The sequence below is a fragment of the Enoplosus armatus genome, chromosome 20 (assembly GCF_043641665.1).
Source record: "Enoplosus armatus isolate fEnoArm2 chromosome 20, fEnoArm2.hap1, whole genome shotgun sequence".
In the NCBI taxonomy this organism is placed as follows: Eukaryota; Metazoa; Chordata; class Actinopteri; order Centrarchiformes; family Enoplosidae; genus Enoplosus; species Enoplosus armatus.
In genome coordinates this window covers 11,417,558-11,441,913 of record NC_092199.1, presented here as the reverse complement: position 1 = coordinate 11,441,913, position 24,356 = coordinate 11,417,558, and the positions used below count along the sequence as shown (strand labels likewise).

Below are 24,356 nucleotides of genomic sequence, written 5' to 3'. Positions count from 1 at the left end.
CAGTCTTGTCCTTTGGTAATTTCAATTTGTTTTCATCCAGCAGCAACCCATTGACTTTGGGAAGTGTTTGTGTGCCTCAGCTGTGAAGGTTCACTCATGACAACAACAAACCCAACAGACAAAGATGTGCAACAGAGGTGTAGTTGTGTGAGCCGCAGTGTTTCATGATTTTGGAATCTCATTCTTTTCTTCGTTTTAATAGCAGCACAATGCAGTTTTATCCCAATACTATTATTATTTAAATTAAATGGGGAACTGCGCTTCATTTTGTCTCAGCCCCATAGTGCTAGTGTGCTGCGTTGCACATGGCCTTTGGAGCCCTAAGCCCTTAAAGTGAGTGTCCGCTCTCTCTAGAGTCGATCCCAGTGTCTCTACTGTCCCAGCATGATGGATGATGGTGTTTATCGCAGCTCCATTCCACTGGCTCTCCTCCCTTTAATTGGATTAAAACGGGTCCACTTGGATTCGACCAGCATGGTCACTGGCCCGTGTTTATGTCTGAATTATTTCAGGGCGTCCTCCCTTTGCTGTTGTCTGTCTGATGAAGACAGGGCAGCGTCAGGACAGTCCCAAAGCCACCAGAATAGATTTGGCACGCAGGCTTTGTCTCACAGTATGGCTTTCTTTGGAAAACAGAGCATTGATGCGGCAAGAAAAAAAAAATAGCCTATTGGCACTGCATCTGACATGATTCCAGATTCCCCCACTCTTGTTGCCATGGAAATCTGTAGCATATGTTCAGTAACCTAATTCGTTGGGCCCTAGATAAGACCGCACACGGTAACCTGGCAGTCTCACACACAAACCTGTGCTGACAAATTGCACCTCTGGAGGAACACCTTATAACCTGCTGATTATTTATGTCAGTTAAATTAAATTTGTGTCTTGGAAACAGGAAGTAGAACTTCACTTTGTGCTGCCTGTCTGAGAAGTTCCCCTCTGGCAGAAGGCAGCGCTGTGTCAGCAGTGCTCCTGCCCTCCAGGTTTGCGTGCCCGCAGGAACTTGTGTTAAGCACAGTGGCAGCAGCGCAGTGCCCCTGCCATTTCTTCCCCTTCTTGTTCCCTGATTCTGGAGCTTCCTGCCAGCTTCCTGCTCACTCTCGCTTTGCTCTGTGCCACTGATGTCTGCCGAAACCCAGTTAGACAGTTTCCTCTGTTTAAAGATTCAAATGTCTGAAGCTGTCTCCACCGTTGACAGATTCACTCGTCAAAAATGAGCACTGGTCGTGAAATATTCACAGAGGGCACAGCTAGAGGTCAGAAGCTACTGTTGTTCTTTCTGTTTCTCTCCCCTTTTTATTGACCAGTATGTACATATGCATTTAGTATCTTCAGTCTCTTATTCAGGAGAAATATTAGTTCACATTTTATTTTGATGATAGTTCTGGGTTATGAGGCCGTGATCAGAGGGTTTATGATGATCTGGGTCAGGCTTACATAAAAACTTCGACAACAGCAGAGAATTTGTCTTGAACTTCATGTCATAAACATATATTCTCGAGCATGGCATCACCATGACACATAACATTTACACAACGTCGTCCTTGTTTCCACAGCATCACACCCTTCTTGTAATGTTCCATTTTCATAAGAGTTCAGTTTTTAAAATTGCTCTCAGGGTAAAGCCTCAGCTATGCTTATTGGAGGAATGTCTCAGCCTAAGGGCACTTTTTCAAAAGACCTTTTGTCTAATTTGCTATGTTAGGAGTCTTTGTGCCACTGCCAACACCATAACATTTTAGAGACCTATTCTGGCTTCATATTCAGTCTCAAGAAGTTTCTCTCCTCTCATTAAAAAGTGTCCTGCTCACTGTCACTTGATCAAAACTTCCCCAATTATCTTGTTGTGTTTGTCCCCTGTGACTAAGGCTCCACTGTCACCAATCCCTTGTATCACGTCACCAAGTCTCAGCGTGTCACAGTAGAAACTCTTTATCTGCCACTAACGTCTGGGCTCTAGATACTCGCCTCAGATAAATAGCAGTCACTCCCCCAGCTCCATGATGTGTTTTGTAATAGATTCATTCTGTAGAACTGTCAGGATTGAGTAATGAGTCATAGTCATGCCATAACATATTACCTGGCAGGTAGAAAGGAGGCTCTTACGATTAATCCTCAAGTCTTTGACCCTGACTCATCAGCTCCTCTGAAAGACAGGGAGGAATGCTTGCTAGGGGAAAATTACTTTTAAGTGAAAAAAGGTTGCTCTGATCTCGCAAGCAAAAAAAATTTTTGATAGTAAAAGGGGCAAAGTAAATTCTCTGTCACTGAAGCTTCCTGGGTGTGTTTGGATGCAGCAGAATGTTTCAACATTCATTTTATTTAATTTTTTTTTTACAGCTTGTCTGATCCAAGGGCATATTGGCCTCTGATGAGTCTCATTTTTTATAACAAGCTCCTCTCTGTTAAACAGGAATCCTCACTCAGTTGGCATCATCGTTCTGTCTGTCGGAGATGTTTGTGTGGATGAAGTTAAAAAAAACAAAAAAACCTAAAAAGCACAGGCAGTAATGCCAGCGCTTTGAAAAGCCCTGGGTAATGCCCTTGCAGTTGGCAGTTATGAAAATCACTCCTAGCATCTCTGTCACTTCTAGGGTTGCAGCTATTAAACAGGTTCATCATCAAGTGCACAATAACCAAGGCATTTTTCTAACATAAATATTTTATAAGCTACAGTATCTACGTCTCCAGTTCTCTCCCTGTGTTCACACAAAACTGCGCCTGTAAATATTTATCACTAGAGTGACTCACTTTATTTGAGCGTGTGTGTGTGTGTCATCTGGAGTCTGTCTCGCAAAGGGAGTTCCACACAGTCAGGCTTCCCAGAGTTAGCCAACCCCACGCAGCCCATTAGAAATTGCTGATGACTGATGTTATCAAGAAGTTCAAATAACCTACATTAAAAGAGGTGAGGTTTACAACAAAAAACAAATCAAATGCATTATCAACAGATCAAGTGTAGCATGTTTAATGAGATGAGATGAAATTGCTCATTCCATTCAGTTGACTGAGTGATACAGTATTATACACGACTGAAATCTGAAGAGGAAGCAGTCGAAGTAAGAGAAAGTAGCAAAATTATTAAAGATGCTAAAAGCAATTATAACATAGGTGTTAATACCTTTATGTAAACATCAATCTACTAATACAGTTAGGTGCGTTACGAAACGTTGTAAAGGTAACACTGAGGCTAGCAGGGATTACTAGATTAAAATTTGTTTTGCAGCTTTAGCATGAAGACGAGATCGTGCCCCAGAGAGGCAACCACATCCAACGACTGATGAGCTAGTCAAGTTGAAGTTACTAGGAAAATAATTTGAATTGTACAAATATACACCTTTTTGCCTTGCAGCTATTTAGTCTTGGTATGTACTGCACTGTCGCTGCACATTACAGGTTTTATTATAGGTTTTTTTTTGTCTGCCAAGTATGTTATCATACCAGGATGTTCACTGTCTGTCATGTCTGCCCTCAGAAACACCTAGTGTGTGACTGAATTGTTATTAGTTATCAGTTTAATGGGCAACAAGAGTATAGAGTAAACAATATGTTGGGATCAAGGCATTTTGTGTGTAGTGTTTACGGTCAAGGCTTTGAGAAACCATGTGCTTTGCAGAATTTTGAAAGCACAGCTAGTCACAAGATGAACTGTCATGGAAACCCTGTGTGACACCTACATTCCGCTGACTGACAGGCCATATGTTATATAATATCTGTGAAGTGCTGACTGACTCCTTTTGTGTTTTAACCTGGTCTGATGTCGGGATTAATTCATTAGACAGCCAGTGAAGTGTTTGAATTGTTGATGGAGAATTAATAGCATGACATTTTTGTCCTTAGTACTTTTGGTGTTCTGTCTGTTTTTAGATTTGAAGGCATGTCTGTACCGAGACGGTATCATCTGATGATAATAAAACAAAAATAAGCATGTTAGACTTATTGCCATGTTTAATCATCAAGGAAAAGGATTGTCAACAACATGTATTGAATGAGAGCAGATACACACTGCCTCCAATGGCAAAGTAGGGTACAACGCTTTCGCCTCAGGCCCTGGGCTCAGGGCCAACCTTGGAAAGGCAGTGCTAATGACTGTCGCACAAAGGCCAAATGTCTCGCAGTGAGGCAGGGAGAAGCTGGCGAGACTCGGCTCTCTTGATCTCGCAACAGAGTTCAGTGTGTGGAAGGAATCCAAGTAGCCAGCCATAGGTGGCCTTCACAAGATCAGAAGTGCTTTTGTAGACTTTCTCTAGCCTTAGCATTACTTCAAGCCTTTCTGACCCATCTTATATTCAGCGTTGTGCACTTTCTGTATCTCTCTCTCTCTATCATACGTACCTTTTTCTCTAAAGCCTGAAGACTTCCATGCTGACATCTCAGTTGTGGAAGTTAATGTAAACCCCACCACCACCACCATCATGTTACCGGTCTGCTTATGTTCACTGCGAGTTGTAGAGCTCTCACTTCTTGTAGTAGTCTGCTGAAGTGCTCTATGATTGTCTTACACCCAGTGAAGCATTGAAAAATTGGGGTCATTGATGCGCTTACTTGAGTGAATTTAGACTAGGACGAGGTACTTTATGGACAACAGGCTGCATTGAGGACCTCATTGCAAAAAGATGGGTTTTCTAGAGGTGAAGTCTCTCTCTCTCTCTCTCTCTCTCTCTCTCTCTCTCTCTCTCTCCCTCTCCCTCCCTCTCTCTCTCTCTCTCTCCACTGTAAGCGATTGGCCACAGGCCCAGGTCTGCAACATAGAGGAACTGAGGAGCTGAAGTGGGCACTTTTAGTGCAGCTCCACTGAACACAGGGCCAAGGACAAAAGGTGTGTGTGTGTGTGTGTGTGTATATGTGTGTTTGTACACACTCCTATGAGTGAGTGGAGCATGTACACGGAAAGCATCCTTTTAAGTAGGGTCCAAGGATCAGAGGCTATAGTGGTTCATCGTCTGCTGCAGGCATGTGCTGCACATACAAAGGCGTGTGAATGTGTGCTCTCTTTATGCATCCACAATACATCCTTTTAATTGAGGGCCACAATTATGGTTGTAGCTGTTCATCATGTTTTGCTTACATTTGTTAGGTATGATGCTTACAAGAGATAATAACAAGATAATTAAGCTAGATATTAAAAATTTCTTGAGAGGCTGATCACTTCAGTGAAAAGCTCCTACGCTGGCTGCTGCAGGCAGAAACATAATGAATTTGCGATCCCTGCGCTCCGTCGAGAACCAAATCAATTGCTTTGACAAAGTCTCCGTGTGGCTGACACCATGACTTTGCTCTCTCACTGGAGATGAAAGAGGCCTGACAGTTATGAAAATGGCCACAGGAAAGAACCTGTCATCAAACATGAGGTGTTGACACTTGTTGTTGTTGTTGTCACCGTCGTCATATCTGTTTGCGGCCCTCACATAGGCAGGACTTTGGAGAGCTAAGCACGGTGTGAATGTGATGTGCCATCAATGCAGGCATGGGGCTGCCACTTAATTCAACCACATTTAACTAAAGGGGGGGGGGGGGGGGGGGGTGTTATAGTCTGAGGAGACAGTACAGGTTATTTGGGGATAGATTGAATATTTTAGAGCATACTGAAGGTCAAGAACAATTAATATTGCATAGCTACCAGGAGGAGATGACAGATAGTACTGTGGGTTGAAAGACTAAGCAAAACAACTGATTTCTCCGTGTTTGTCTTCTTCACAAAAAATTGTTATCGTTGGAAGGCTGAGTTTCCTCCTCACGCCGTGGGCCCTGGTTTATGTTGGACTGCTGACTTCAGCCCAGGAGAATGAATGCAGCGCTAATGGCTCCTGACATAAAGCACTGGGACTTCTGCTTCCATACTTTTGCTGCCCTGGGGCTGAGGACACACACAAACTAAGGAAAGAAATGTAGTTAGACATTAAAACAAGCAGCTATGCTATTTCTACAAATAGATTTAGCTACATGCCTGCATACACACAAGCACACACACCCAGCGGCAAGGACCGAAAGACACCCAAAGAGACACATTAGTATCCCTCCATGCTGTCATTCTCCTCCTTAGCTAAGGGAGGAGAGTTGACGAGAGGAGAGGACAGTGAGAGGTTGTCTGTAAGAGGTTCCCCGGGGTTCTGAAGATTCGCCTGGTTTGAAAGCGTTTAATGGAGTTGAACTAAGGGCAATTAGCTGGCCTGGACACATGGTGCTACAGTGCTGAAGAGGAGGACCTAGGCCAGCCAACCAGCACTTACCCATACAAGATTCTGCTGTACTTCATCAGTGGCATAAAGATGTCACATGGGCTGTGGGGTTGTGTTTTTTCCATGACCTAATGTGAAAACAACAAAGGATTATCTAAATATGTTTTTTTCAAAGAAAAGTAGGCTGTTTCCATGGGGAGTATAGATTTTACAAATATCCACAAACCACTGCTTCCCCGTAAAAGCCTTTGTCAAAGCAGAATTTAGATTTTGGCGTAATACTCTACCAAAATATAATAAAGAGCGATAAATGAGTTCGGATCCACAATCGCCGCAGTCATTTTTGTGGCCAAATCTCTGCCACTGGGATCAATGTGAAGAGCATCGCAGGACTGTAGCTCTTAGCACCTTACCCTCCGCTATCCTACAATTCCCACATTACCTGCTCTGTGTTGGTGTTCACACATGAGCAGCTTGAGTGACAGTGACATTTATGGGCTTGTCCAGACAGCAACCACGTCCGTCCCTCGGGGCCCGTCCCTTTCCAAACCCCCGTTGCTCTCTGGAGGTATCAAACTGTGCTGCCCCCTCCCTTATATACCCACTATCAATAAGTTGGATTGACCGAACTGCTGGCCCACAGAATTAATTATACATACAAGTCAATCCACAACAACAGTCTGCTTTAGGTTATTATGTGTAGGAGGTTGAAATCAACTGAGTAGCCTGACAAGATAGATCCATAGATGTTGATATTATGTGTTTTTAAATGGCTTTAAATCTACGAGTATGAATGGTTTGTCACTAAAATAGTCATAAGTCATAAGTGCTGCCAGAATGAATAGACTCATGCATTCAAACTTCTTTTGGAAATTCATTTGGGCATGGGATTGACATGACCTTACGTTGCCCCCGTCTGCCCTGCATTAGCATTCACAGACTGAAAAGGGAGAGAAGTGCTAATATGAAGTGGAAGAGATCCCATGTGTTTTTTCCATTCTAATAAGTGTCAGTCAGGAGGACTCAAGGAACACTTCCCTTAGTATTCCGAGGCTATAGCAGCCTCCTCTGCTCTCCTCTCCTTTGGCTATGTGCTGTCTTCCTGGCTCTAATCATGTGGCCATTGTGTATGGATTTACTGCCCTCAGAGCCCCCAGGAGGGAGATTTGATTTTTTTTCCCCCTGCACAGGCTAATCTTTCCCTCTCACTCTCCATTTTTCTTCTCTAATTCTGTCTGTCTCTCCTCTTGCAGTCTCAGATGTTTTCGCTGTCCTCTCTTCCTTTTAGATAATCACCCTTAGTTGACTGGAAGCATTTATTAATTCTCTGGCTTTTTTGTAATTTCTTATTTCTCACTTTTTCTGACCCCATCTTTTCCTTTCCTCATACTTTGCTCCAGCGACACTTTCCTCATTGCTCAGAATATTGGTGACTGAAATAGCTAGAATGATTGAACAGTGGCATACTTAATATGCATGTCTTACTGCTAAGCAATAACAGTTCTATGGCAGAATGTATTACTGACTCATTTGGTTGTTTTTTTTGTGTTTTGGTGTTTTGACTCATTGTTTACTGTTTTCCAGCCACTCTCACTCTCCTGGCTCCATGGCAGCAGCAGTGCGAGGCAGTGAGTGGTCATGTGGACGCTGTACCTTCTTAAATGCCGGCGCAGCACCTCGCTGTTCCATCTGTGAGGCACCGCGCCAGAAACCCGACCTTAACCAGATCCTGCGGCTGAGCAGCACCGAGGAGCATCGCTGGGCCTGTCCACGCTGTACTCTCAACAACCCCCAGGGATCTGGTGCCTGCTCTGTCTGTGGCTTTGGACCATCCCCTGCTACTCACACACCCCCCACGACCACCATAGCTGCCACTGCCAACGGCCTCCCGCCCGCTCCGACCGAACCCCCAACACCTACCGTCACCCCCACAGTTCTACTTGAGCCCCATGGACAGCATCCAGCTAAGGAGGAAGTGCTGCGACGATCTGAGAGCAACGGGGAGGTGTGCATCCTGGAGGGGCATCACTCGGGCTGGGCTTGCCCTCGCTGCACACTTCACAACACTCCTGTGGCACTGTCGTGCTCGGCCTGTGGTGGGCCCAGGAAACTGTCTTTGCCTAAAATCCCCCCTGAAGCATTGGTGGTGCCTGAGGTGCGCACACCTGTGCTGGGGTTTCCTGTTCATACAGCAGGGGCAGCCCCACTACTCATAGACCTAACAGATGACTCTCCCCCACCCCCTCCCTGTGATCCTCAAGAACCTCCCCATGTCTCCTCACAGTCCCTTTCCTCCCCGTTTACTTCTTTCTCCTCCTCCCTCCAAAACAACCCTGTGCCCCGCAGCAGGAGAGAGGTGCCCCCTCCAGGGCGCCCACCAAACCCAGGAACCAACACTCCCAGTCCCACTTCCCCTTCAGCGGCCAGTGTGCCACCCCAGCCAGGCCCACAGCGGCCAGCCAAGCCCAAACATGCCCAACCCCAGGAACCTTCATACCCCAGCAAGCGCCTCAGTATCTTGGAGGAAGAAGACCCTCATCATCCACTGACCCCCCACCTCCCTGTTGCTTCCTCAGCCGCCCCCACCTGGAAGTGCCCTAGCTGCTCGTTGCCCAACCCAGGTAGCTCGTCTAAGTGCGAGGCCTGCCGATCAACACGGGCTGGTGCTGACCTCATTGACCTGGTAGGCTGTGAGACGGTACGATTTACCCCGGCCAGCCCCTCCAGCCCGGACTTTAGCACCTGGGCCTGCTCCAAGTGCACACTGCGCAACCCCACAGGTGCACCCAAGTGCTCTGCCTGTGGTTCTTCAAAGCTGCATGGCTTTCAGGAGCAGCAGGCGCCCCTGCCCCGCTGCTGTACACACTGTGGCCTCCCGTCAGGACCTGGCACTGTATCATGCTCCTGTACACCGTCTTCATCCTCCTCGGGTCATAAAACACGGAAACAGGCCCGGGGCTTCCCTTCCTCCTCCTCTGCTATTGCTTCTACTTCCTCTTCCTCCTCCACCTCATCTAGCCTTCAGGAGAAGGTAGGACAGTGGAGCTGCCCAGCCTGTACACTGCTCAACGACATCAAGGCCAAGAACTGTGCAGCATGCCACACACCCCAGCAGTACCTCACCCTACGCAAGGTGGTTAAGCCTCTGAAGAGGAGGGAGAGCATGCATGTAGAGGCCCGTCGACGAAATGATGAGGGCGAGGCCAAAGAGCTCTGGGAGAACATTGTCAGCTTCTGCAGAGAGGTAAGGGCAAATGAGTTGTAGCTGGGAAACACGAGAAAACACCAACACTTGGTTCAAACTTTAGAGGCGCGGTCACTTTATGTGTCATCAGTAAATTATAATGGCTTCAGGCTGTCAACGGTGAGATCTTTAATGCTACTTGGATTTTTATAACTTCATAAGTGATTTTTCTATTGTATTGACTTTGCATCATCTTCAAAGGGTGAAAAGTAAAGCCAAGTAGCACGTTTTCGTCTCAGTTTGGTGTCCAGCAACAATAATTTAATCTTGTGTGGCCATTTTGAGTTTTTTTTTTTTTTTTTTTACCTTTTTACATTTTTACATTTTTACATTTTGTTGAGTTTCCTCCTTATTTCAGTGTGTAATGCGTCACAGGGTGCACATTGCCTATCAGAGCACAGTTCCCTCATTGTAATTCCTCTTTTTGTTATGACTCTGGCATTGTTCCCACTCCCTCAATCTCTCTAATTTCAGAGAAATGCTAATAGGCTTTGTCATTGCCTCTGTTTGCACTTGCTCCGTTAGCAGAGTTTTAAACGGCCAGCGGGTGAATGTTGGCCACCTAAATGAGCTGTAGATAGAGTGTCTGGTTTTTCTATCCAGAATACAACCTGCCCGCAGTCACAGAGGAGTCACTTCACAAAAAAGGCCTGTGTTTCAAAAGTCTGTTTCAGATTGTAACTCATATATTTGGAAGCTCTAATGAGTCTAGTTGTCTTGTTTGTTCTGATCAGACTGTTGATCAGATGTTGTTTTTCTTTTACGCTGACAGCCTAGTTTGAGTCAGACTCTATTTCCTGTCCTCACGTTACACCAGCCTCATCTTAGAGTTCTTATTTAGGAAGCTATTAGACTGCTTAATGAAAGACATGTAACTGTATAATAGCAGACCTGTCTGTGAGAGATAAAACATTTTTTTAATCATTCTGAATGTAATTTCCCTTCAAAGTGAACTTTGCCATGTTATGAAGGATCAGTGCTGTGGCTCTTGTTAAACAGACAGCAAACAATCCTTTTTATATCAATATACACCGTGAAAAAGAACATTTTCATTAAGCGGCATAAATGCTTAATCATTAAGTGTTTTTTTTTCTTAAGGGATAAAAACCCAATTATGCTTTTATAATTACAGGCTTATCTGTTGTCATAACAACCTAAAATAATGATGTATTTTACCCGTTCCAGCTCCTCTGCATTTAATGTTCAAAGATCAAGAAGGCTTTGAAGTCAATTGTGTCATTCATGGGCCCTGATTGGTCTGATTCACAGTGTCACAGCTGCTTGGAGACACGGAGATGTCTTCCCTAGCAACTATAGCTAAGATGTGACAACCTTTATGCTGCGTCTTTGTATCACACCCCGTCATGCTCAACTTGTCTGCAAAGCTGAACTTTTGATAAGCCTGTATTCCGTTGTCATGGATATGCCACTCAAAACTGCTAACACCTATGCTAATGAGGCGAACCTGGCTGGACTAATTCAACCTCAGATAAATGTGCAGACATCAGAAGTGACCAGATTCAGGTCATTTTTGGGGGAGGCTTATATTCTCTGAATTTATTTGGGTGTCTGATGTGTGCCCACTTACTACAGTGGCATGGCACCTATCATGCCATGTGTACAATAGCATGAAGTGAGCTTTAGAATGCATTATTAATGGCTTCTTTGAAAGTCACAGGGCTCATTGCCGCGAGCGTGGGAGGGAAGTTGGCTCAGTAGGAAGGAAGGATATCAGAGATCCCTCATCCCCACCTTCCCCTCCTCTTTTCCCAGTTTAAGATCGACATTTAAGCCAGTCTTTCCTTTATCATTTTTCCTTTTCTCCTACAAATATTTTAGGCCTCCCTCTCTCTAGCTCTGCCCCGCCACGCTCTTCAAAGTACTTTCCTCTCTTCATCTCCTTTTTATCCCATCTCCCTCCATCACATCTATCCCCACACGCTCATCCTGTTTTTTTTCCCCTCCTCTCTCTGCTAATATCTCAAAATATGCTTTCCCCTTACCACCCACCACACCCCCTCCAACTCCATCCCACCCTCTCCACACGACTGCACTCAATTCTCCAGTGTAGAAGTCAATGTGTGGCTGGCTGTGTGTGTGTGTGTGTGTGTGTGTGTGTGTGTGTGTGTGTGTGTGTGTGTGTGTGTGTGTGTGTGTGTGTGTGTGTGTCTGTGTGTCTGTGTGTCTGTGTGTGTGTGTCTGTGTCTGTGTCTGTGTGTACGTGCTAAGGTGAACACAGGGCTGGCCTATTTTTAGTAGCAGAGCTAGAGAGAAGAGAAGCAGAAATGATCCGCTTCCCTATAGTTAATGTAATCACTAACAGCATCAACTGCTGCAGCTCGGTTTAGGGGTCAGAGAGATGGGAAGGTGGGGGGGGGGGTAGAATTGGTAACCAAGAGATGCTAGTGTTTCTAATCTGTCTCTGCCAGGGCATTAACACTTAGCAAGCATCAAAACACCAGTGGTGAAAATGTAATAATGATAAAAGCTTTTGGTTTACCTTGTTACAAGGCATGTGTGACCACAGGAATACAGTGAAAGTTTCAGACTTCATGTTTTCATTTGTTTAGTCCAGATTTTCTTTTTTGGACTTGCTGGAATACAGCAGATGGTGCTGCTGATGAAATACACTGCAGCTACTAAGTTACTGGAGAGTTTGTCCAGATCGTAGCAATCGATAAAGACCAAAACTATGGTGTGAGAAATATTATTCTCTCCTCACCTGAGTGGATTTCGTTTCTCTTGCCTCCTTGCTTTTCTACTCTCCTTGATTGGTTTAGAGAGCGAGAGGTGTGTGTCTGTCTGTGTGTGTGTCTGTCTGTGTGTCTGTCTGTGTGTGTGTCTGTCTGTCTGTGTGTCTGTCTGTCTGTGTGTCTGTCTGTCTGTGTGTGTGTCTGTCTGTGTGTGTGTCTGTCTGTGTGTCTGTCTGTCTGTGTGTCTGTCTGTGTGTGTGTGTGTGTGTGTGCGTGCGTGCTTGATGTCAGTGCCCCAGAGCGTGTCCGCTTACTCACTGTGCCAAACGAGTAAATGCTACTAACAGCCGTCAGCGCCGCTTGTGAACTGCAAAACCCAGCGTGGCTGGAACTGGTTCCTCTGTTCCCTCTCCATGTCGCCCTCTGGGGCAGCCACAAAAAGATGCTACATGGCAACAAACTGACTTTGATTTGGTTTATTTTTGTTCTTTACACCACTCTTTATACTACTTGTTGCTTGATTTTGATTTCTTTTGCCACACTTTTCATCTGGGGCTTCGGTTTGCATGTTGAATTGTAAGTTGTGACTGCCTGCAGTGACAGGTTTTCAGTGCCTCTGACAGTATTCTTCGTACCAGGCTGTTCTGGGACGCTTTTGTTTTGGGTTTAATAAGTGTGGCGCTATGAAATTCAGCTCTATAGTTCCTTGTCACCACACTTTCGGAGATCAATAGGTTGTCTGTAACATGTAGATATCTAGCTACAAGCTTACTATCCTCAAAGAAGTCCTTGTATGCCTGCCAGTTCTGTTGTCGTCTGGGAGATGGCGGGAAGGCAGCAGGTTTTCTTAGCTCAGCGCTGAATTGTCTGATTGCGGTCTAGTTTGCTAGCTGGCATGTGCCCAGTGATAGAATCAGAGACAGCAGCACCAGGTTCACTCAACGAGGACAGTCAGCTAGACTTACGCTGGCAGACGTCACAACACTGCAACCTGAATATCAGGAAAATGTTTTTGTCAATGTGCATGTTATTCACACTCCTTAAACAATCCAAACATGTGATATTTTCCACTTTGTCACTCATGTGATATGTTATTTCATACAGGCAATTTATGTTACTTAAAGGCTTATCCCATTTTACATACTCTATATTTTCCAACACATCGTTGTTAATAGATTTTATGATCTGCTTGTTTGTGGGGGGACTGCTTATGTGAATAGGCTAATGGCAGCATGTGCAGCACAGTCTCTTCCTTACGGGCAGACTGCAGCAGACCACTCTGCTCATTATCATGTCTTTCAAGTGACTCCGAACAATCGGCTCAAATATGTCGATGATATGAGAGGTGAGTGAAACAACATACTCTAACAGCAGTACCTTCTGGAAAGCGAAGGGATGGATTGCAATATGTCGGAGCACATGGCAGCACAGAGTGGGATGTACCATGTACTGACATCATCAGGTTTATCCATCAACTGAAGTTCCCTTTTAACCTGCAGATGAGAGTGTGAAAATAAGCAAAGTAATTCTGAAAATAATGAATTAATTCTTAAAACACAGAATGTACAAGTCTGCAAGTGCACATAGTGTTGCATCAATAGCATGTGTGAACTGAAGTTGCTCGTCTCAGGCTTAATTTGGAGCAATAAATGGAATATACAGTCAAATTCATGACTGGTTTCAGTCATGGCCACAATTGTCGGACCAGATTAAGCCAATAAAATAATGTCCTTGGATGTCGGAGGCTTGGCGGCAAGCATCTTGGCATACTACTGTAGCTAACATGTATCTATCCATTAGAACTAACAGGCTTTTAATTTATCTTCTTGGCTTCCCAAATGACGATGTTTGTGTAATATTTCATATTAGAATCCAGGAGAAGTATCTCTGTGCTTGTTTAGCCACAGGCTAATTTCAGCGATACGTTACAGTAACTACCTTCCAGCCAGTAGCCGGAGCTGAGCTCTGCCAGGTGCAATTTGGACTTAATGAGGCTGCCTCTTTAACCCTCGGTCACTGCTCACAGTCTTGTCTCTCTATAGTCTTGTCTATGTACAGGCTGTGGTCTGTGAGCTACATTAGTTTGAGGTTCAGTCTCTGTATGTGTCCAGGGCCGAGGCTTTCCCCTCCCACCTCTGTGGTAAATCCACATCGGCCCCTAAGCCCACAGAATAAAAGCCAGCACAGGGGTCATACATAAGCCAGGGAGCTACAGAATCGGTAAGCTACATGGAGACCTCAGACGGTCGGGGTGGTGAGACGGCGGTGAAGTGATTCTGTCTGCTAGCTAATGCTGCGTCAAGGCCACAGAATTGGATTGTGGGGGATGGCGGCTAATCAATTCGCTTCACTGTGAGCCACCAGTAGGGCGCCCACACTGCATCCCCGGCCTGCCTCGCAGCACGACTGGCCGAGCCCACTTCTGACACCACAAATAGGAAACCAGATAGGGTTGCGTGTGTTGCTGTTGGCCCTCTCGGGTTTGTACAGGAGAGTTTTAGATGGGCAGATAGTGTGACAGATTGGGTGTCTCGATCTGTTAATGTATCCATGTAGTCCAGGTCCTGTGTACAGTAGACAGGCAGCCACATTTCAGGGTGTTTAAATCCAGCGTGTCATTTCAAATGCTTGGCGCTCTGCAGGGAATATGTCAAAAAGTGGAGTGTTTGAAATGTTGGAAAATGATTTGCATGTGTCCCGTATCCTGGCTGGTACATGGCTCCTGCTGTGCACATGTGTGATGCCAGTAAATAATTTCTCCTGCCACATGAAGGCAGCAGTTTGTCCTTGTTCCTCCCAGAATGCACGGCTCATGTTGTGGCCTGTAGTGTCCTGTATTAATTATCATCCACCTGCAAAATATGTCAAATCTGAAATGCAGGGTAGAGATTAACAGTTAGTCCTCAAGGCTCAAAGAGTCCTGCAGGTTTGCATTAGCTATTTGAAAAGCTTTATTTTTAAGTAGGGCTGGGCGATATGGCCAAAAATGTTCATTCTATCAATAATTATCACGATAAATGTCAAATAATTATTTCTTTCAAGTCTAAAGGCTGATTCTAACGGGTGATATTGTGATGATGAAACAAGTTTGTGGTGTAACGCGTTTAAGGTGCAACCCCTCTACCAGTGTATGGGTGGTTTAATTATATCGAACAATTGTTATATTTCTATCGAGAAAAATTATACTGAGATATTTATCGTTTTATCGCCCCCGGCCCTATTTTTAAGTGCTCTCACCAACTCCTTTGGGAATGATTTAAAAGTGGATTTTCAGGGGTTTATTTGTCAAGATGTTTGCTCCTAACATTAAGAAGTGTCTCACTGAAGTGTCTGTCACGGTGACAATATTTGAACAGGTTCAGTCATCTCACCCCTGTGTCTCCCTAACACTTTTCCTCTCCACCCCTCGCTGTCTCCCTCTCATCCCTGTTCAGAACGCTGTGAACTTTGTGGATGACAGTTTCCCGCCGGGACCTCGCTCAGTGGGCTTCCCCGAGGGCGACAGCGTCCAGCAGCGAATCAAAAAGTGGCTCCGTCCCCACGAGATCAACTGCAGCAACTTCAAAGACCGAGGAGTCAAGTGGTCCGTCTTTCGCACGCCACGGCCATCTGACATCCTGCAAGGCCTACTCGGAAACTGCTGGTGAGCTGACACACAGGACACTCATCAGTTTAGATAACTCTGTTCATTTTACAAAAGACAAGAAAGAAACAAGAAAGAGATTGCCCTGATTAATGCTTTGACCCAGGACAAACAAGAATATCCAAAGATCCCTAGAGTAAAAGGACATTTTTCATCCCGTTCAGCCTCTGTGAAAGGTCAGAGTAATATAAAACAGACAACAGATAACATTTCATGTCTGAGTTGGCTTTAGATGAACAATGCAGCCTGAATCTAGCAAGGAGTGAGATGGAGACAGTGACAGCGAGGCAGTGAAACACTAAGTAAAGAGCGAGAAACTGAAAAACTGGGAGGCAGAAGGCAGAAAGAAGAAAGAATGCAAGCATTAAATGAAAGAGGAAGCAGGGTGTAGTTGGACAGATACACCTGACAGGGGGATTATTCACGGGAATGTGAGTCTGGACACATGCTTTATCTCTCTGCCCTTGTTCTGTGTGTCCTTTGGGGTGTGTATGCAGTGTGTTGCCATCCACCATCTTCCTCCACACACACACACAAAGAACAGTCACTCACAAAGTTGTCCCAATACAACTTTTCGCTTCATCACCAGCGCACACAGCTTATCAAAAATAACCCTCCCCAGAGCCGAATCCTCTCACTCGCGACAGGATGTAACCCTAATTCATCTCTCTCGATTTCTCATACACACACACACACACACACACACACACACACTTGTCCTAATAAACAACCCAGCTCCGCTCAGCCTGCCAATGACAGCAGAAGACAGTAGTGCCAGCCACCCTTGTCCTTGAGCGCGGCAACAATACAAGCCGACATTAGAGTCGCATCATGACACGGCTAATTGGATTTTCATTTGATTTTTTTTTTTTGTTGTAGCCGATTGGTTTTCCATCAGCGTCTGAATGGGTTGATCGGCCTCACTCAGCTGCCACTTAAACAGATGGAATATAGCTTTAATAATACACGTTTCCAACCGCTTATAAAGAGTTTCAGTCTTTGAACGGCTGCTGCACTAACACACATCGACGGGTGGACTGAAAGGGATGTATCTTTCGTCTGTAGATATAGTCAGAGTATTGCCAGTGGCAAAAGAAGCTAGTCAGTTTGGTAAATTATAGTTATGTCATTAGTAAGGGAGTATACTCAGCAGTGAGTCAGCAGCATACAAAAACAAATATTATACCTTTCCCAAAAAGCCCTCAACTGTTTGTAGCCATTACATAAGTATTGTATGATCTCTCTTCTACTTCATACTTTTTCAGATGAACTAATGTTCACTTTCAAATATATTCCTTTTAAGTTGGATCCTTGTGTCCCTAGCCGCGTTTCTTTTACTTGAGAAATTAGCATTTTCTGATGTATCCAGATTTTTTTGATTAACTAATTTCTCTTGCAAACTAATTAGGGGAGGCAAGCCAGTTTGTCTTTGCTGCAGGGTGAATTAACAGTAATGAGGAGGTAACCAGAAGGCAGAGATGCTTGACATCAAATGTGATTGATTTTCAATGAGGGCAAATTATGTAAAAGAAAATAAATCTTTCATAACTGCTCAAGGTAACTTGCGGAAAAAGATATTTTAATTCCACATTTACAGTCTAATCATTTCTTGTCAGTCCGTTTCATTCCTGTCTTTTTGACTAAAGATCCATCCATTCAGCCATTCACCTCTCCTTCACAATCAGCTGATCATTTATGTGTTTTTATCCCTCCCCAGGTTTCTGAGTGCGCTGGCAGTGCTGGCAGAGCGTCCGGAGCTGGTGGAGAGGGTGATGATCACCAGGACCATCTGCCCAGAGGGGGCCTACCAGGTCCGGTTGTGTAAAGACGGGACGTGGACGACGGTACTGGTGGACGACATGCTGCCCTGCGACGACTATGGCTACCTCCTCTTCTCCCAGGTCAGGAAAGGAGGGAGGGGTGTGGAAAGCCCTGGAGGGGAGGGGTCTAGGGGAAGAACTAATGGATATGAGAATGATGAAAGAACGCAAACGGAGCTGAACAGAGGCTGGACAAAAAAAAAAGCTGAGCAGAGGACTCATAGATATTCAGTGAACAAGATACTCTATTAGTGTCAAAGAGGTCGCATGAACTCTGCAGAGTGGGTAGAGGGACTTAAGATGAAAATATACCTTTTATATATTCTGCTCATATGTTTGTCCTCTTCCAGGTCATAGAGGTTAGAAAAGATCAGTAGCAAATACTTAGAGGACCAAAGCAACATGCTGATACATGCAGACCAAGTTGCATTGTGGGTAATGTAGGCATCAGGTTTTGACAAGAAGAATGCGTGGAATAAAAAAGATGATATCTCTGGGTCTGCTGCATCGACTTCGATCCTTTTTTTAACTGTCCGTCATGAGTCCGACTGTTAAAGAAGTGCAATGTTAAATTGGTGGAGAACTCTTTTAAAGGCAGCAGGAAGGAGCAGCAAGGACGTTTGACATTTGATTTACCGGTAAGCAGGGCATCCGCAAGTCACTTTGCGCCTGTTCAAAGTAGTCATATTAGCCTAGCTGTAGTCTAACATCAATGTAACATTAGCTTCCTAATATAAGTTCAAAGGCCCACAGAGGTTTGTACCTGGGGGTCTAATTAATCGACAGTTAATTACAAGACAAATGAATAAAGCGCAGGGAAACAAATCCAGACGCACACATCATACCTTATCTACATAATGTAACCAACCCAACCAAGCTTAGATTCTCAAAGACAAGGGGGGAAAGGAAATAGAAGAGACATTGGTTAGGCCGAGTCAAAGTGAATTCCTTCACCATGATGACTAAGCATGTAACATATGCTCTTACAAAATGGTAAGAGAACAGTAATATGTGTGGTAATGATAAGATAATAAATATTCCACCTTTTTATTTATCAGGTTATATGCTCAGAAGCCTTAAAACATCTGTGTCGCAGCCAACAGGTTCAGCCTTTAACACCTTTAAAACAAGTCCCACAGACTCCCACAAACACAACATCCTGTTACAAATGTACCCTTGTCATTCAGCCACACTCACAACTGTAACTTGACTAAATACCCCCCCTTCCCACTTCTCTTTCCTATCCTATCATTCCAGGCCCAGAGGAAGCAGCTATGGGTAGCGTTGATTGAGAAGGCCTTGGCCAAACTCCATGGCTCCTACTTTGCCCTGCAGGCAGGGCGCGCCATCGAGGGCCTAGCCACGCTGACGGGGGCTCCCTGTGACTCCCTGATGCTCCAGGTCAGCTCCACCAACCCCCGGGAGGAACCCATCGATACAGACCTCATCTGGGCCAAGATGCTGAGCTCCAAGGAGGCTGGGTAAGAGAGGGAGTGGAGGGGAATTGTAGTGGAATTAAGGTGTAAAGAACATTGACTTTGACTTATTCACCCTCTTTGTGTTACTTAATTTCTCCACAGTGTTAAATAACAGAATACATACTGCACATATACAAGAGATTGGTATATTCTTGTACAGTAGAGGGAAAAGACATAGTAAACATCTCATTGTTAAAACGCTGAATCAACACTCTGTAATCACAACTACAAACAGAAGTGTTACAAAGCTGCTGAATGCCAATTTGCAGCATATGTCAGTAATAAAAGAAGCCTGCTAATCAGCACTTTGATGTGTAAGCTTTCAAAGCAACATGAGACAACTAGCAGAACTCCAAAGGGGCCAAATCATCTGTGGCCAAACTACAAGTCCATCTGTCAGGAAACCTGTAGTATTACTCAATATATCAAAGGGGAATGGCCTGGAAAAGAATGACAACATTCGAATTCTGCACTAAACAGAGAAGAAGGAGCCGCAATCACAGACTAATAACAGAGGGACCGGGATTAGACATATACACATATTTGTTTTTGGTGTTTGCCTGTTAACTTTGTGTATTGCTGCCAAACTTGGAGAAAAAAAAGGATTTTAATTTTGAGACTTTCCTGGTTAAATAAAGATTAAGTAAGTAAAGAAATAATTAACATAATTAGCAATGCAAAGTAGAAAAGAAGCACAAATGTTGAAAATAGTTTGTACTTACCTAAAGTTCTAGAAAAATTGAATATGGGCATTATTTGTGATCAGCGTTATGTTACTCATGATATTTTAGTGAATCCCAATGTCTTACATTGTGTGGTGTCCTTGTCTGTTAGGTTTCTGATGGGTGCATCTTGTGGAGGAGGCAACATGAAGGTAGATGACGTTGTCTATGAGTCTCTGGGTCTGCGACCTCGACATGCCTATTCCGTCCTGGATGTACGAGATGTCCAGGGTTACAGGTATGAACAGACAGGAAGGAATGTGCCATACCTGCCTGTCGTTTCATCTTTCTATGAGTTCTTCTAGTTTCTTTTGCACTTTGTTTCTTCCCTCTCTGATCACTTGATCTCTGTGTGCATCTGCTCTATCTCCCACGTTACATCTATTTTGTCTTTGTAACAGAAAATATGGTCGACTTTTAAGGGAAACTCCCACGATGCATTTTGGCAAGAAACACTGAATCACATAGCTTAAAATTGTTAGAAACATAAAATTATGCTGTTAAGAAAACTGATAATACAATCTGCATTAACGTTTTAATTCTGGGACAAATTTGGATGCATTCAGCAGCTATGGGATTGTGTTTTGTTCACAACTGCAACGATGAAGGATTTTGAATTTGCTCTAGCTCTGATTCGTGCCTCTCACAGACTTCTTCTCCGTAGCAACCATAAGGGTTGCATTTAGAGGCACGCCGTCCCAGAATGGTGGGGGTAAAAAAACATGATTTCTCACAAACAACCTTTGAAATAATTAAAACATAAACCGATAGGATCGTAACATTATCTGTGAGAGGTCTGTGCTCCATGTTAAGTAACATTGAGGATATCATAGGATGTCCTCAATGTTACTCCTGCTTTACAACTCTATAAGTGCCATTCCACTTACAAAATCAATGTCCAAGTTGTCACAGGGCTGAAACTTTTCCTTCAACTCCTTTTTTTCATGACTGTTGTAGATTTCATAGTCTCTTACAGTACGTTTCACTGGCATATGCTTGGAAAAAAACACGTCTTAAAGATTTTGTTAACTCAGCTAACTAAGCATCATAAACAAGTCACTTACCTCAGATTTAAAGCTACATTTTATGCATCATAGATATTGATGGAAATGCATCCCGAGTTTCGAATTGATTGAACAGACGCATACTTTGTGGAGGTGTTTCTTGAATGATTCATAGGTAAATGGGCTAGAGGCTCAGTGCCAGTAGAGAGCAGGTGCACATCAGTTCAGTTTGATCACTTTGATCATGATAGCATTGTGAGTCAACACAGTGGAGGCCTCTTCTGTCCTACCTGTGAGAGGAAGTTGAGGGTAGCCGTAAATCCCAGATGTAATTTGCTCAAGAGCCTCACACAGCCACTTTAATTTACTGCCATAAAGCAATCGGAGTGGAGGATTGGGCCACAACGCTTGATCTAAAATGAGTTGGAGTCCTCCTGTTAGGAGCCAGAGGAGATGAAAAGCAGTGTGGAAACAGTGATTTTTTTTCTTTTTTTTTCTTTTGGAAAGTGGGGACTCTCCAATATGGTTTTCCATTAAGATTTTCACTGTAGGGAGGAGGTAGTAAAATAAAATGGGTTGTTAAAAAGTAGGCAATCGTCCATTAAGAGGAGCAATATGAGTCTGCAGAGATGGGGGTACTGCGTTGACTGAAAGCTGTTGTCACTTTAACTGGATCCTGTATTTGGCGCTCCCTTTGTGTTAATCATCTTCCTCTCTACCTGTCTCTCTTCGCTTCAGGTTGTTGCGGCTGCGTAACCCGTGGGGTCGCTTCTCGTGGAACGGCAGCTGGTCGGACGAGTGGACGGACTGGCCGCAGCACCTGCGTCACGAGCTGATGGCGCATGGCAGCAGTGAGGGTGTCTTCTGGATGGAGTACAGCGACTTCATAAAGTAAGAACCATGTTTACAGAGAGATTATCTAATCTATCTCAGGAAGCTGTGGGCTTATTTTCACCAGGAGAGAAGCCACCACAATGGCATCACAAAATCTTGAAGTGATAACCGACAACTTCCTCATTTGTAGATGGTATGGTCTCATGAAGTAACTCACTCTTTCAGACTGTTCATTCAGTCACTCATTCCTAGTTCTCCTTTCTTCCTCCTAGTGGCCTTCAGGAGGCATGGCAGCATCTAAAGTCGACACTGAACTGTCATATTAACATCTTTGCAACATCTTTGCTCATAAGTCATCATTGCTTTTTTCTTTTGCCCATATAATGGATGCACATATTTGTTTCTGCTAAATAATTTGAGCCGTGTGGCAGCTAATGCTACTGTTGCTAGTGTTTATTCCAAACACTCTGCTGTTAGAAATGTAAAATGCATCACTTCCTGTGAGGATTTATCCCAGGAAAGATCTACCCAGTGCCAGCTGTTTCGAAGAGCAAATGTCCAAGCTTTTGTTCGCTGAGTACAAATGAAATAACTCTTTAAATGTCCTTTAATTGTGCCGTGATGGACGCACATAATGTGCTAAAAGCGATGGATGGTTTAGTAATCCATGCCTTGTTTTGTGGGTTTTGCTGACCATCTGGTATTGACACCAAACTGAAGGACAACGTTTTTGTTGTTTTTAGTACATTGTGTTTGTTGACAAGTGCATCATACATTGGTTCCCACACCATGGTGTTATTATGGAAATGTGTTTTCTTTGTGGTCGCCTTGGTTGCCAGGGATTTGGCAGGCAAAGGTTTAGACTTGTCAAGGCTCTCAGTGTGTTTTGCCACATTGGATTAATCCTGTCATTCAATCACACACAGCATCAAGTATTGACCCGTGTTTTTCTAGCTGTCTGCAGTTTGTTTTTATGCATGCCTGCATATCCTTCCCCTTCATCAAATTTCATTGGCCAGCGACCTTGTGGAGGTCAGTAAACACTGTTGCCCGTAACAGTTTGATCGAAAACAAAACCAAAGGTAATCTGAAACATAATAGGGAGCTGTGGCCCAAGAGTGTCCTAAAACATAACTGAACCATAATGTTAGAAATAAAAGTGAATGAAAACTGAACTGAATTACAGCCTTAAAATCAATCAAAAGCGAAAAATCTAATAAAGCTTGAAAGGAATCTGTGTGGCTGTCAACAAAAACATTTCACAAGTGTTTATATTTTGTGCAAATAAGCTGATTTTACACTACCAACAAGAGAGGACTGCACTTGGCTAGAAAAGGTTTTTTTCTTACTGTCAGCCAACAACCTGATCAATGGGCGTTGTCACAAAGTCCACCAGGTTAGCAGGTTCGCCTAAAGATGAATTATGTGTGTGTGTATACGTCTGTTATTCATTGTCCCTCGTGTCTAACAAAATAAGAGTTGCAATAAGTCCAGATAAATCAATGTGGCTGTCCTCCTGAACGACTCAAACCTGAAAAATGTATTCAGGCCAGACGAGAATCCCATCTGTCTTCTGACCGTTTGTTTTCTCGGACGGACAAACAATCTCAGCTTTGTGCTATATGGCAAACCTATAGCATGTGACTGTCAAGACTTGTATTAGTGTGGAAAAAGAAATCAATTATATGCATCAAGTGGACAAATAGGACATATTTATCTCTAGGGATCAAAACCTACTGTTTTGCTTCAGCATACTCGCCTTTTCTTCCTCTCTCTTCTTCCTGATTGTCACGGAGACAAAAGCTAGATGTAAGACAGTTGTCAGGGCGAGGTTAGGAAGTGATGAAACAATGAAAAACAGACTGAAAGTGAGGAGGAGAACGTCTCTCGGGGGGCTCCGTCTTTTGAAGGAGGAGGTCTGATATGTTAGCAAGGTAAATGGTGTTTGTACAGCAGCACCCTCGGAGGCTATGCTAATGTTAAAGAGTTGCTTGTGATGCATATAAATAGACTAAGCTCATGACAGGGGGGAGAGCAGCCAGTCAAATTGTTGGTGTCTCAGGAGAGCCGGCTCGTCTGGAAAAATACTGACTTTTCTGTTGATGCCATATAAATATAAATATATATATACACACACACACACACACTAAAGAAGGCTCTATCCTCTCATCTGTCTCCTCCCACAGGTACTTTGACTCAGTGGACATCTGTAAGATCCACTCTGACTGGCAGGAGGTGAGGCTACAGGGCTGCTTCCCCAGCAAGGCCAGCGGGCCGGTCACCGTCACAGCCCTCACCGTGCTGGAGAGGACGGCGTTGGAGTTTGCTCTCTTCCAGGAGGGCAGCAGGTAAATAGGACAGTCATCATGCCTTCCCTCCTTCCTTCTTTCCTCCCCTTCAGTTTTTTTTTCTTCCGCCCCCACCTTGGTTTGAGCTAACCCACTCATCCCGTCTCCCTCTCCAGGCGCTCGGACACAGCCGACAGCCACCTGCTGGACCTGTGCATCATGGTGTTTCGTGCCTCCTTCGGCAGCAGCAACAAGCTGACCCTGGGACGCTTGTTGGCTCACAGCAAGCGAGCGGTGAAGAAGTTTGTTGGCTGTGATGTGATGCTGGAACCGGGGGAGTACGCCGTGGTCTGCTGCGCCTTCAACCACTGGCAGATGAATGTCAGCGGGACAACGGGAGGTCCACCCACGCCCGGTAGGTGCACAGACACAATGTGCACAAGCAATGCTT

The 24,356-nt window shown here is 44.4% G+C and overlaps 1 protein-coding gene across 1 annotated transcript in view; it reads left to right on the top strand.

Annotated features, from left to right (window-relative positions):
• Positions 1-24,356, top strand: part of capn15 (calpain 15) — a 34,315-nt gene that overhangs the window by 6,489 nt on the left and 3,470 nt on the right. The window contains exons 2-10 of the mRNA XM_070927352.1: positions 7,764-8,710; positions 8,792-9,423; positions 15,551-15,759; positions 17,477-17,660; positions 18,837-19,060; positions 19,892-20,017; positions 21,522-21,674; positions 23,804-23,965; positions 24,082-24,320. Of these exons, the coding sequence (XP_070783453.1) occupies positions 7,786-8,710; positions 8,792-9,423; positions 15,551-15,759; positions 17,477-17,660; positions 18,837-19,060; positions 19,892-20,017; positions 21,522-21,674; positions 23,804-23,965; positions 24,082-24,320 (2,854 nt within the window). The 5' untranslated portion in view covers positions 7,764-7,785. The remainder of the gene's footprint in view (positions 1-7,763; positions 8,711-8,791; positions 9,424-15,550; positions 15,760-17,476; positions 17,661-18,836; positions 19,061-19,891; positions 20,018-21,521; positions 21,675-23,803; positions 23,966-24,081; positions 24,321-24,356) is intronic.